Raw genomic sequence first — 12,621 nt, 5'->3', positions numbered from 1 at the left:
GACAGCAGCCTACGAAGATTGGCCCCTTTCACCTCTGGAGGGTGTACTCTCCTCCGGCCCCTTCTAGGCGCATGAACCCCGGCTCCCGCCTCACGCACTCATTTCATGTACGATTCTGTGTACCTCACAACCATTTTTGGCACCTCACGCGTTTCATTAAACAGAAAGGTATAAGGCCTTAAAATTGTCCTATCAGACGGCCCTGTTCAAGTCTGCAAAAGAATGGACGCATAGTTATTGTTTTTGAAAAAATCTAAATCACTCTGATAAGTAGCATCTGTATAAATCGAATTGTTGGATTCTTATTCCACAACAAGATATTTTACAGGGTATAAGATTTTGATATAGTTTACATAAGAAAACCGTTATTTCGTAATGATCAGGTTATATTTTTCCCGTACTGATCGAGTCATTTTACAAAATGTAAACAACAGTGCTAAATATAAAATGCTGCAATTCATGTATTCCATTGCCTCCCACGACTGAATAGGGTGTTTTATTTTTCAATATCGCGCGCCCAAGCTCAAATTTATGGTTTGGAACATGATGTGGAATATCGGAAGCGTGAAATCTCCTAAGTAAACAAGACCTAACGTAGATAGCAAGAAAATCGCCTCGTCGTGCGAAACTTACCAGTTCCACCTTCTCCTTCGTTTCGAGCACAATCTTAGAGATATCCTTCGCCTCAATGTTGTTCTTTCGTCCAATTTTTCTCAGCACATTCTCAGCTTTCTCCGATTTCTCGGCGACGAACAACCACCGTGGGGACTCGTCCAGAAAGCTGCAATGACAAACAGGTTACTAAAAGCGCCGATGAAATACGGGACCCCCTCAAAGCGCAGACATAATGACGAGCGAGAAACGCAGCCTCCATTTGAAATCATTATTGTGGAAAGCTGCGCAATGCTTCATTGGTTAGCGTTGACGGCTAATTACGCTGGATCCATGCATGCCTAGGTGTTTCTTTGTAGCGCCTTTGTCACTAGAATGGTTTGCTATTGCTTTGTTATAGCTGAAATATCCCACATTACTGTCAGCCTGCATCACATACGGGCGTTAGCGTTGCTTTTCCGAGACCGCCAAATGCTGGTACTTCCTGCTGTGTGCATGCGAATTTTGAGCCCGTAAAAATGGTACCATCGATTCGCTTTCCTCAGCATCTACATCGTTAATGAAAAGGGTACGCTTTCTTATGATCCCTCAAGAGAAGGGGAAACAATGGTACGTCATACTTTAGACTGCCGCTCCGTCCGAGAAGTTGTCTTTTTTTGAGGAGGAAAGAGAAGGGCAGCTGCGGCCCGTTTTTGAAATTCAGTCTAGGGAGAAAGGTGGGTCACTCACAAGGCGGTGACGAGCATGAGAACCACCGGGACGCTGATGAGGAGTTGCAGGTGTATCCAGTTCGTGACCAGGTAGGCGACAGCGGGCAGCAGCATCATTCCCAGCACCCAGCCAGTTTCCTGGACCACGGACACCATGGCCCGCTTGCCAGGCCCCACGCACTCCATGGCTGCGCGCGGCAGGACGCGCGTTTGAAAGAACAAAGACTACATGCTGCCGCTACGTAATGACTAGGCCACAACGGCCGAAAAATCAAGCTTCAGCCATTGCGTTCAGCGGACAAATTGTTCGCCATCGCGTTGTGCGTGAGCGCCACCTGCCGTGGAGTCCTCCGCTGTGCCGCCGCGGCCCAACTGCAGAGGGGCGACAGTGGGGGCTTCGAGGCGTCGTGAAAGTACAACGCAAGTCTGGTTGACCGCAAAAATGATTTTGTCCCGATAACAATAACACCATTTCTATGGCAAATTCGCACAATTAATCCCGATAGTAAAAAAAAACATATGGGGCAGCCTCTTTCCGGCGTCACAGAGTCTTTTCTGTACGACTAACGGACACCGAGCTAAGCCACCGCCACGAAACACGGCACTGGGTGCTTACCCAGTGTCGATTAATTGCATCACTTGAATGCTAACATGCAGGTAGCGGCCCCGCTTTGGCTTGGTATCCTCATTGCCTGCGACACCAGCCTGTCCCCGGCGCACTTCAGTGCGGTGGATGAAGGGGCAGATGTGGAGCCGCTTGAAAATCCTTTTTAGCTCATCGTGCAGGTTGGTAAACACTCTTGCTTGCACGCTAAGCGATCCAGCAATATTTGGCTGCTGCTCGTCCCAAGCCCACCAGTGATTCTTGGTGGCCGGTCGGATTTGTGCATGTTGTTAAATCACTTATGTTAGCCGGGGATGTGGAACTGAACCCTGGTCCTGGAGAAGATATTCTTGCTGCAGTTGCCACCGTATCTGCTAAAACGGACGCACACCATACCGAGGTGATAGCGATGCTGTCCGAGGTTCGAGCTAAACGTTTCCAGCTCACAACTAGGCTCGCGACTGTTGAATCCCTGGTGGAATCATACGAGGTACATCCGATCACTGGTGACCTACCAAGAGTTGTTGATGAAGCACTTCGAGACCGAACTACGGCTATAAATTCTCGGCTGGAGGAGCTGGAAGACCGGTCTCGACGAGACAATCCTATACTCTAGGGAATTCCTGACGTCCCATCTGAGAACTGGCCTGAGTCTGAAACTGACATTCCAGACTGTCTTTCCAATCTACTTCAGCTAACTTTCACCGATGAAAAAATTTCTCGTGCCCACAGACTAGGCTCCTTCAAGTAAACAAACGCCGAACAATTTAATTGTAAAATTCTCGTCCTCTAAGCATAAACCGGTTTTAACTGAACGAAAAAAATTCAAATGTTCTGGCATCTCCGTTATCGAAGAATTCTGCCGTTATCGAAGAATCGAAGAATCCATAATCGTTATTGAAGAATCCATAATCGAAGAATCGTTATCGAAGAATTCATAAAACGTTGATTAAATTTGAAAGGCTAGCGGGCAGAAATATGTGCTACGGCTCAACCATTCGCTGGTAGACAAAAACACGTACACAAGGCGGAAAAATAGGCCGGGGCACGCGAGCGCGTGGCAAAAGGCATTACCGCGACATCTGACGTTGCACCTCTCGTGTCGAGACATCCATATGCGCGTGCCCGTCCAACCACGGTCGCTGCCCTGTCTTTTATTTCACTTCAAGCCCCCAAGCTGATCACATTCAGGGTTTGGCCATAGGGGTCACTTTCTTCGCCAACATGCCTCGCTCGCACACACTTCGGCGGTGCAGTGTGGGTGTGAAGTGTTGCTCGCTTTGCCCCGATCCAACAGATAACCTGTCTTGCCGGTCTCGGGGACGATCTTGTGTCACATATATCCGATCGCGTCTTTGTATTTTTTGCCCTAAACATGCAGTTGGTTGGTAAATAAAAATGGGCACACCAACTGAAAAAAATTTAGGCGAGAAGTATATTATTTGAATAAGTTGGGATGAAAAGTCACCTTGCACAAGTTCTAAAGCAGGCATTGAAAAAAAAAAAACGCCAGCAGAGATCGGGGTGGTCGTGGGCTTGACAAAAAGAACAGAAACAGAAATAGGTTGCAATACGCGTTGAACTGACACAGACCAAAAGTGTCACGTTTAGACAGCGAAACAAACGCTATCGCCCTTAAAACTACGATATTTAAATCTCGTTGCGATGTGTCCTTTATCAGAGCCAGGCAGATAGAGCAAAGCAGGCTTCAGCCCCGCCGTTCGCCGCCGAAGCGTATTCCAGCGAGACGCGTTGAGCATGAAAAATTGCCCCTAGCGTCAGGCGTTCAATGCTATCAGCTTTGCCGCTTGAAGCGAAAGAAAATACAGAGTTAGTATAAAGGGGTTGGATGCGCACGGGCACATCGATGTCTCGACACCATAAGTGCAACGTCCGATGTCCCGGTGATGCATTTTGCCATGCGTTCGCGTGCCCCGGCTTGTTTTGCCACCCTGTGTACATCTGCGGCCCGGTAACCGATCGGGTTTGCGAAATCCAGACAAATGAACCTCCCACGATGAATGATGTCGTAAGTGAGCCCTCTGATTGCCTTAGTAAGTCTCGCGGAGTCATGGTCCGACGGCAAAAAAAAAATTCACTTCTGCATACAATATTCGCTGCCTCGTAAACAAACGTGATGCTTCTCATCCGTCGTCGACACGTGTAGTGCCGACATTGTTGCCTTGACAGAAACTTGGCTTTCTAGCAAAATTATTGACGCGCGAAATTCTGGAGTGCGAGGGAGCTTACCATTTCTATCGACATGACCGTGATATGCGGTCAGGGGGCGGTGTACTTATCGGTGTCCGCGATTCTTTGATATCCCCTGCCATTCAGCTCATGTCACCACTAAAGCTAGTGTGCGCACACGTAGGCTTTCAGCAAAAAAAAAACTTTATAGTTTGCGTTGTTTACAGAGCGCCTTCCTCGCCTAACACATTTTGTTCACACCTGCACTATGCTATAAACAATCCGACATTAAGGTTTCCATCCATGCCGCTAATACTCCTCGGGGACTTCAATTTTCCAGGTATTAACTGGCAGAGTGATACCCCTACAGCACCAGCAAGCTCGTCGGCAAATTCTGACTTTCTAAGCCTTTGTCTTGATTTTAACCTGCGCACCAGCTTGTTCTTAAGCCAACTCGATGTTCGGCGCCGTCAGCAAATAACTTATATTTAATCCTACATCCCCGGATCTCCTATCACTTATCTACCGGGTATTAGCGATCATTTGTGATTCGAACTCAACCTTGAATTCCCTTACTTCGTCCACAGTTATTCCTGATTACAGAAGTGGAGACTTGGACGCAATTAGTAATGAGCGGGAATTGTTCCTTAGAAAAAACAGCGCCAAAAAACGATACGACCGGGAGTGCGCTGAACTGCCAACTGAGGTTTATTTAGAAGAACAATGAATATATACAACAATCAAAAACAACGAGGAGAGAAGGAAATTTATAACACAAACACACAAAATGGAAGTTGATTATGGAAATGAAAGCAGCCACGTGTAATGCGTTGATCATGATCCTAGGTATTTTTTCTCCCTGTCGTATCGTTTTTTGGGGCTGTTTTTTCTAAGTAGCATCATGCACCAAATAGCCCGTCTCAGTTCACTTGTTCATCGCTGACTACATTCCAAGTTTACATTTAGGAACAGTCAAAGAAAACTGGTCATTATTAAAGAAAAAGGTAACTCCCTGATTAACCAGTACATATCGCAGAAAGGTATTTACTCCGACTCTCGCGCACCCTGGTTCAACTGGCATCTTAAGCGCTTACTGAACAAAAAGAAGCGGCTTTTCCCATCCGGCAAAAATTCTGGAAGTGTTGAGCATTGGAATGCCTCCAAATAGCTCTGATAAACTACAAGATTGCTGTAGCTAAATCTAAAAAAAAACATTTTATGAGCATTTTATAAAATAGCCCTCACAAAATTTTGGAGTGTGGTCATTGGTAAAAAATCGAGCGCCATCGAACTCTGTGATTTTAACAATGAACCTGTCGGCCGCACCGTTTGTTGAATGATGCATTCATTTCTGTATTTTCTAATTCTGCGCATTGCTTCAGCGCTGTTTTCCCTGATGTTTCAAGTTTCAAGTTTATTTAGCACCACAAAAGAAGCAGTGACGCGAGGGTGCAGGCAAAAAGTCTTTTTCCAGACTTGACCAAGGCCTACACCCCTGATACATTGACAGAGCGAAGAACAGCGCGCGGTAGCTTATTACATTCTATGTTGAACCAGAGAAACAAATATTAAAGCAATGAAAACGGTTTACGCCTCACACATTCTGTGAGAAAGAAAATAAATGACAACACATACACAAAAAAGGTGTATAAAAATGAGCGAAGATGACGAACAGATGTACAGGTCCCCGCAGAAGTAAACGGAGCACGGGAGCGGTGGCCGAACTGCATCGCTGCGCCGCGTATGGGCACCGACGGGAACCATGGAGCGCCGGTCAAAGAGTGTGTTCGCTCTGCCCCCGCCGCCCTATCTGATATGTTTAATCGCCGCTCTGCTGGCGTGTCATACTCGGCGAGACGGTCTTCAAAAGGCAGCGCTGGGCTATAGAGCGGCGCTGGTTGCATTCGCGCGCGCAGGCATCAGCGGCGACCGAATCCGCTGCTCATGAGCTGGACGAAGCTTCGCGCGCCAGCAAACGTGCCTTGTTGCGCGCCGTAAAGGGTGGCATAAAATTGGAGGCCGCTGCGGTTTGGCACAGCATGTCATTGCGATATAATTAATTGTAAGCCGACAACAAAATTACCAGGTACAATATAGAAAGCACATTCAGAGACATTTTCCTTGTTTGGAAAAAAATCTAGCTTACGAGATTTCTTATTTAATTTTGGTTTTGTCCCAAGTTATTGCAGCCGGTCCGTCCTGGTGTGTTCTGAAGAAAGGAAAATAAAAAAATGTCCATGCGGTGGAAATTCTGTATTAGGGAACACCGTAAAGAACCGGTACAATCGTTGCCCGCTATTACAGCGGGCCTCATACGGCGCATATTTTGTTGTCGCACTAAAACCGACGTTGTTATTTTTAACGAGCACATTATATTATTTAGGAAGTGTTGCAGGTTTAAATAAAACTCCGCATTGAATTGAAAGATGGCTTCACCGCACGACCTCAATGTGTTGCACAAAAGCGCCGTCAAGGCCACAAAATGACCGATGACGAGTTTGGTCGTCATGGCCGATGGCGACCATTTTGTTAATCGGGTAATTTGATACAAAATCTTATCACGGCTATCCTCGTCAATGGGAGTGCAAGGGTTAACACGACAACAAAATATGCGCCGTATGAGGCCCACTGTAATAGCAGGCAACGATTGTACGATTGTACCTATTCTTTACGGTGTTCTCTAATACAGAATTTCTACCGCATGGACATTTTCTATTTTCCTTTCTTCAGAACACACCAGGACGGACCGGCTGCAATAACTTTGGACAAACCCAAAATTAAAGTCGGTGCCCATACGCGGCGCAGCGATGCAGTTCGGCCACCGCTCCCGTGCTCCGTTTACTTCTGCGCGGACCTGTACATGAAATGAGGGAAGGTGACATATGCTGCATTCAAAAATACTATTTTCCTAACGAGTTCAGCGTGCTTGGAAGATTGTGCATTAACATTTGGCAACCGTAGTTGGTACGTGTGCGAGCTATTTTCCAGGTATCTTTATTTCGTGTGGTGTATGTTTTATTTAGGGGTATAAGAATCGCCAATTCCTGTACGTACCGATCATTTCTTTTTATAACAGCGTGATAACGTGAGATGAGCATTGTTTGGTAAAGTTTGTGTACAGGCAACAGTCCAAGTTCGTCAAAAATAGGCCCAGTGTGGGCGTCATAAGGCGAAGCTGAAACTATGCGAATAGCCTTTTTTTGTAGTCGATGAAGCTTTGTTAGGTTTACGGCAGTAGTGTTTCCCCATACCAAAAATGCGTAGGTGAGAGTGGAGTAAAAGAGGGAATTACAAATGAGCAATTTAATGTTTTGTGGAAGAAAGCTTACACGGCATAGAATGCCGATGTCATCCAATGTCACCGATTTTTATTGACCTTGACGGCATTGTGAAGTTGATACAGACTTCAAATGTTTCTGCATTCCCTGGTGTTGACGGTATCAAGTCGAAATTTCTTAATGGTGCCACTGCTTATTAATTTGCCACCTTGCGTGAAATGTTTGCTCGGTCGCTTCAAACCGGCGTTTTGCCGAGCAATTGCAAGGCAGGAATGGTGCTTCACGGACACAAATCTGGTAGTTGTTTCTGTCCGCTTAATTCTGTCCTTAACTAGCGTGCCATGCAAATTGATTGAGCACATAATTTATTCACACCTGGTTTCATTTTCTGTACTTATTTTTTGCCCCGCACCAACATGGATATAGAAACCACTTTTCCTGTGATACCCAGCTTTTGTTTTTCACAAATGATTTATTTCAAGCGATGGACATCAACATTACTGTAGACTGTATTTTTTTTTAGATTTCGCCAAAGCGTTCGATACTGTTTCACTCTCACTTCTTCTGGCTAAATTAAGTAAGCTAAACATCGATCCCAGTGTACTTTCTTGGATTAAGAGTTTTTTGTCCTATCGTTCACAGTTTGTTCGCAGCTAAGGAATGTTCCTCTTCTACTGCTCGTGTAACCTCTGGAGTACCCCAGGGATCTGTCTTAACCTCTGTTGTTTTTAATTTACACTAATGATCTCACGGGACAAATTAACTCGTCAATTAAGCTCTTCACCGGTGACGGCGTTCTATATCGTAATATTGCTAATCCTGGTGACTGCGAAGCTCTTGAATCAGATATTAACATAGTAACATCATGGTGCTCTAATCCCAAATGAAGCTCAACATTAATAAGTGCAAGACAATGCCTGTTTCTCGTGCCGTTAAGAATACCGTTTCTCCTAAAAACAGCATTAAAGATATAGCTATAGGAAATGTCTCCTCGTACAAGTATCTCGGCATTTGCATTTCACATAACCTCACCTGGAACACACATACAGGGTGTCCCAGCTATCAAGCACCAAGATTATAAAAGAGTAATGGCGTAAGTCGAATAAAACCTAGTGGATAATGTTTGCAGTACTGTGGAGAAGCGGGCAGCGTTTTTTTCGTTAATGAGGCTTGACTAACTCGAGAAGTACTGTCCTAATAACTACAGTGTCAACGAGGCACTTGTAGGTACTCACGAGGGGCATGTAACTGCGGTATTTTCAGGACGAACTATTTGCGTACACGCTTATTCTGACTGATAAAGAAAACCAACAAAATATGAAAAATACCACGTGACAGTGCTTCCGCGGGCATTGTAAAGCAGCGTCCCCAAATAAGCTGACTGAAAGCAACTGCTTCGAGTGTCACCCACCCGAAGAGACAGCGCATCACCTTGATAATGGCATGCATGGAAGAAGCAGCAACAGCGAAATTGGCGGGTCGCGTGTGCAGATTATGATAATCATAGTGAAGTCCTCAAAGATTTGGGCACGAAGGGCTAAATCGGTTTTTGAAAAACCTGGGGACTTCAATATACTAAATTATTTCCGGAAAGAGGCTGTAAAAGGAAACTTAGTTTAAAAGGGAATAAAACCCGAAAGGGAATAAAACCTTAAAAAGGGAATAAAACCTTAGGAATAAAACCCGAATTACCCGTTATTAGCTACCTACAGCAGTTCAAACGACCTGAATCAGAAAGAAAATTTTGAATGCAACTATATATATCCCTTTCTGCAAACACCAAATTTGATGCGCCAATAGATAATATAAGTGGAATCGAAAAAGTCAACCCCAAACCACGGCCTCCGCGATCGGCTGCCGGCGGCACGCAACGTAGACTGGGTCCTTCAAAAGCAGTTGTCTAGCTGATGTGAAACGGCGGCAGTCGAGAAAAAGATGTTCTATTATTTCAGGGACCTGGCACCACACACATAGTTCTGTAGGTGAAAGTCCTGATCTTAACAGATAGAAATTAGGCCTTGGAATCCTGCAGCGCAGCTCGGTGAAGGTCACCTCGCATTGCCGAGAACCACAAAATTGAACATTCCACCCGAACTCTAAATGTTGGTACTCTTCAAATGATAAAAGTTAGTCTGAACGAGTAGCGTCTAAATGCCAATATCGTGTTATTCTTGAGGATGCCAATAGAGCCAGGTTAGGTATTTCGAATTGAATGGGAGCTGTGACAGCGAGAGTTGCTAAATGGTCCGCTAGCTCGTTACCCCTGATGTCCGTATGGCCAGGGAGCCAAGACAAGCGTACCTGCTTCGCGTGCCTAGGAACAAAAAATAAGTGTGTCGTACAATGGCACAAACTCGGTCGCGATTTCTTCTTTCTTTCTTTTGTTTATTTCATTCTGCTTAACTCAGAGGCAGCCTGCTTGATGGCATTGCTTTACGATGCGCACGGAGGCGCCGTCACGTGGTATTTTTCATATTTCACGGGTTTTCTTTATGATTCAGAATAAACGTGTACGCAAACAGTTCGTCGCTGAAAATACCGCAGTTAGATCTCCCTCGTGGGTACCTACAAGTGCCTCATTGACACTTTTGTGATTAGGACAGTACCTCTCGAGTTAGCTAATTAATTACAATTAATTAGACAAGCCTCATTAACGAACAAAATGCTGCCCGATTCTCCGCAGTACTGCAAACATTATTCACTAGGTTTTCTTGGACTTACGCCATTACTCTTTTTTTAAATATTGGTGCATGATAACTGGGACACCCTGTGTAAACTACATCTGCAGTAATGCCACCCGCATGCTCGAGTTCTTGCGGCGTTATTAAGTGCGAAGCACTTCTTAGTCGGGCCAACGCCGCCTGTATTATCATTGCCTGACGCGTCGCGCGCTTTTCAATGGGAAGGGTAGGAACGCTTAGTTCAGGCACTGATCCGCTATGTGGCGCGTGCCGGCGGACATCTCGCCTTACGTCACTGCTCGCGAGTCGCGAACGCTGCACCCACTTCTACGACGTGTGTCTGTCAGCTTGCCTATTGGGCTTCAAGGGCCGTTTCGCTTACATCTTAGCCACGACGGGGCGCTAGTTCTGTGGCGCACTGGGGATCTCGTTCAACGCGTCGCTCGCTTCATACTTGCTGCATTTTTCCAAAGATAAAGACGGAGGCGGACTGAAATAGTGTAAGAACATACTGATTGTCGGTTAGACATATAGCTAACAAAAAAATGATATTTTCGGATGGGGCAGCCATTATTTTACTGATATTTTTCTTTCTGGAGTATTTAGATAAGAAAAAATTGCGTGCACGTTTTTTGTTCAGGCGCTCACTTCTACGATTACTTTCCAATAATATCACGTGCTTGTAAACTTCAGAAAATTACAGGAAACAAAAGGATAAGCAGCTAGGATCCCGCCACGCTGTCCTGGCGCTTCTACAGTACGTCCTCAATTTTATTAGTGCGTACCAATGCGGAGTGCGAACAGCGGGGTCAAAACAATACCTAAATGCTGAGGGGATAGAGGTGGGATGCCCCACTCAGAAAATTTGAGGGCCTGTGATTCGAGCAGATAAGCGCGCAAAGCCGGCATCAGCCTGCGGCAGCGCAAGGGATTTTGCTTCGTGACAAAGGAAGTTTTATCAGTGACAGACCAAAACAGACAGGCATGGTGAAAAACAAGAAGGCGTAGGAGCGCCGCCTCGGGAACGCTAAACAAACTTTCCACTATTTTGCATAGTTTCCGAGAAGCGGCGCTGGCTGGCGGACACGAAAGCACGCTGGTAGGCTACGGAGCGGGGAAGGGTAGGAGAGAGCAACAGGAGAGTGGCCGTTTGGCCATTTTTCGCTCACGCGTTAGGCATTGTTTATACAGGCGGCGTTGGTCGGGCCTACTCTTGCTTCCACCGCCGTCCTCCGTCCGCAGCCTAGCAACGGAGCTAGCTACCGTGCCTAGCAACGGCGCCGGATTTCCGACGCGTGAGGGCGCTCGCATAGCGCCTCCTCTCCCCCCTCGCCTACTCTCCTAAAGCCCCTTTACTACTCTCCAGCTCGCAACACCCTCTCTCGGCGCGCCAGCCAGGCCACTACAGTATATAAAAAAAAACAGCATCCGGCGCCAGGTTTCGATCCGAGGCCTTTGCAGCCGCAGCGCGACGCTCTACCGACTAAGCCACGGACGCGGCTTTTTTTTTTTTTCTTTAATGCATGGAAATGTTAGAAAACTTCAAAAGACGAGACACTTAACACACAATTTAAGCACTAACAGACAGTCGAACAAAGATCAAAACTCAGGCAAGCAAACGCACGCATCCAAAAGAGGCAGCCACTCTGGTGGATCACTCTGCGCAGCATAAACGCTCCGCACCAACGCCGCCTGTTCCCGAAAAATGCACTTGGTCGGCCTAGGGGGTTCCGCATGCCGATCAGTCATACGGCACTTCCACAAGCTAAACAATCCTAGGAGAACGAAAACGTCATATGGCACCCGATTAACATCTTCAAATGGCAGGAAGAGAATGGTGTACGGGGTGATGTCGATGTCCTTTTTTAGTGTCCGTTGCAAAACGTCCCAGAAGAACACAGCGTCCCGGCACAACACAAAACAATGATCAATTGTCTCTGGTTGATTACAGAGGCGACAATTGTCCGACCAAGGAATAGACATTCCTTTTTCGCGCAGCCATGTCTTAACTGGGAGTGTGGAAGAATGAAGCTTGAAGAAAAATGTTTTTGCATTTGGCGGGATACACATGCTCATTACGCGTTTTAAAACATTGCTTTTCTGGTGGCCTAAGTAAGGCTGGCGATAAACAGGCACCGGGAATAGACTTTCAATAAGAGTGTTCGTCATAGTTTTCCTTGACATGTTGAACAGATATTCCAAGGAAAACCGCGCGGTAAGAAAGTTAAATGACCACGGACGCGGCGCCGATATCAGTGTTAGTAACGCGCCTTATATCTTTAACGCATTCAAACTACGTCGTCAGCGGCGTGCGTTGGCGACTCAGCGGCGTTATAGCGGCTGCAACAACCCTTAACGGTCCACTTTAGCGACCACAAGGCGGTCGTAATGACCGTCGCATACAACGACAACACAAACAAGTGCTGAACTAAATACTGTCGTTTCACTTTACTTTGCGTGTGTGTGTGTGTGTGCGTGATTACATTCCCTCTCGAACATCTCTCGAACATACACGTTAATTCACCAAGATTTGCGCAGAGGGACAA

The 12,621-nt window shown here is 46.2% G+C and overlaps 1 protein-coding gene across 3 annotated transcripts in view; it reads right to left on the bottom strand.

Annotated features, from left to right (window-relative positions):
• Positions 1-12,621, bottom strand: part of LOC144177964 (organic cation transporter protein-like) — a 326,587-nt gene that overhangs the window by 76,617 nt on the left and 237,349 nt on the right. For all 3 annotated transcript variants that reach the window (XM_077705534.1, XM_077705526.1, XM_077705530.1), the window contains 2 exons: positions 1,342-1,510; positions 634-781 (listed from right to left, as the gene is read on the bottom strand). In XM_077705534.1, the coding sequence (XP_077561660.1) occupies positions 634-781; positions 1,342-1,510 (317 nt within the window). The remainder of the gene's footprint in view (positions 1-633; positions 782-1,341; positions 1,511-12,621) is intronic.

This window comes from Haemaphysalis longicornis, unplaced genomic scaffold (genome assembly GCF_048455015.1).
Source record: "Haemaphysalis longicornis isolate Haplotype H1 unplaced genomic scaffold, Haemaphysalis longicornis Haplotype H1 scaffold_1, whole genome shotgun sequence".
Classification (NCBI taxonomy): Eukaryota; Metazoa; Arthropoda; class Arachnida; order Ixodida; family Ixodidae; genus Haemaphysalis; species Haemaphysalis longicornis.
The sequence above is the reverse complement of the archived record's forward strand: the minus strand, read 5'-3'. Positions and strand labels throughout refer to the sequence as shown.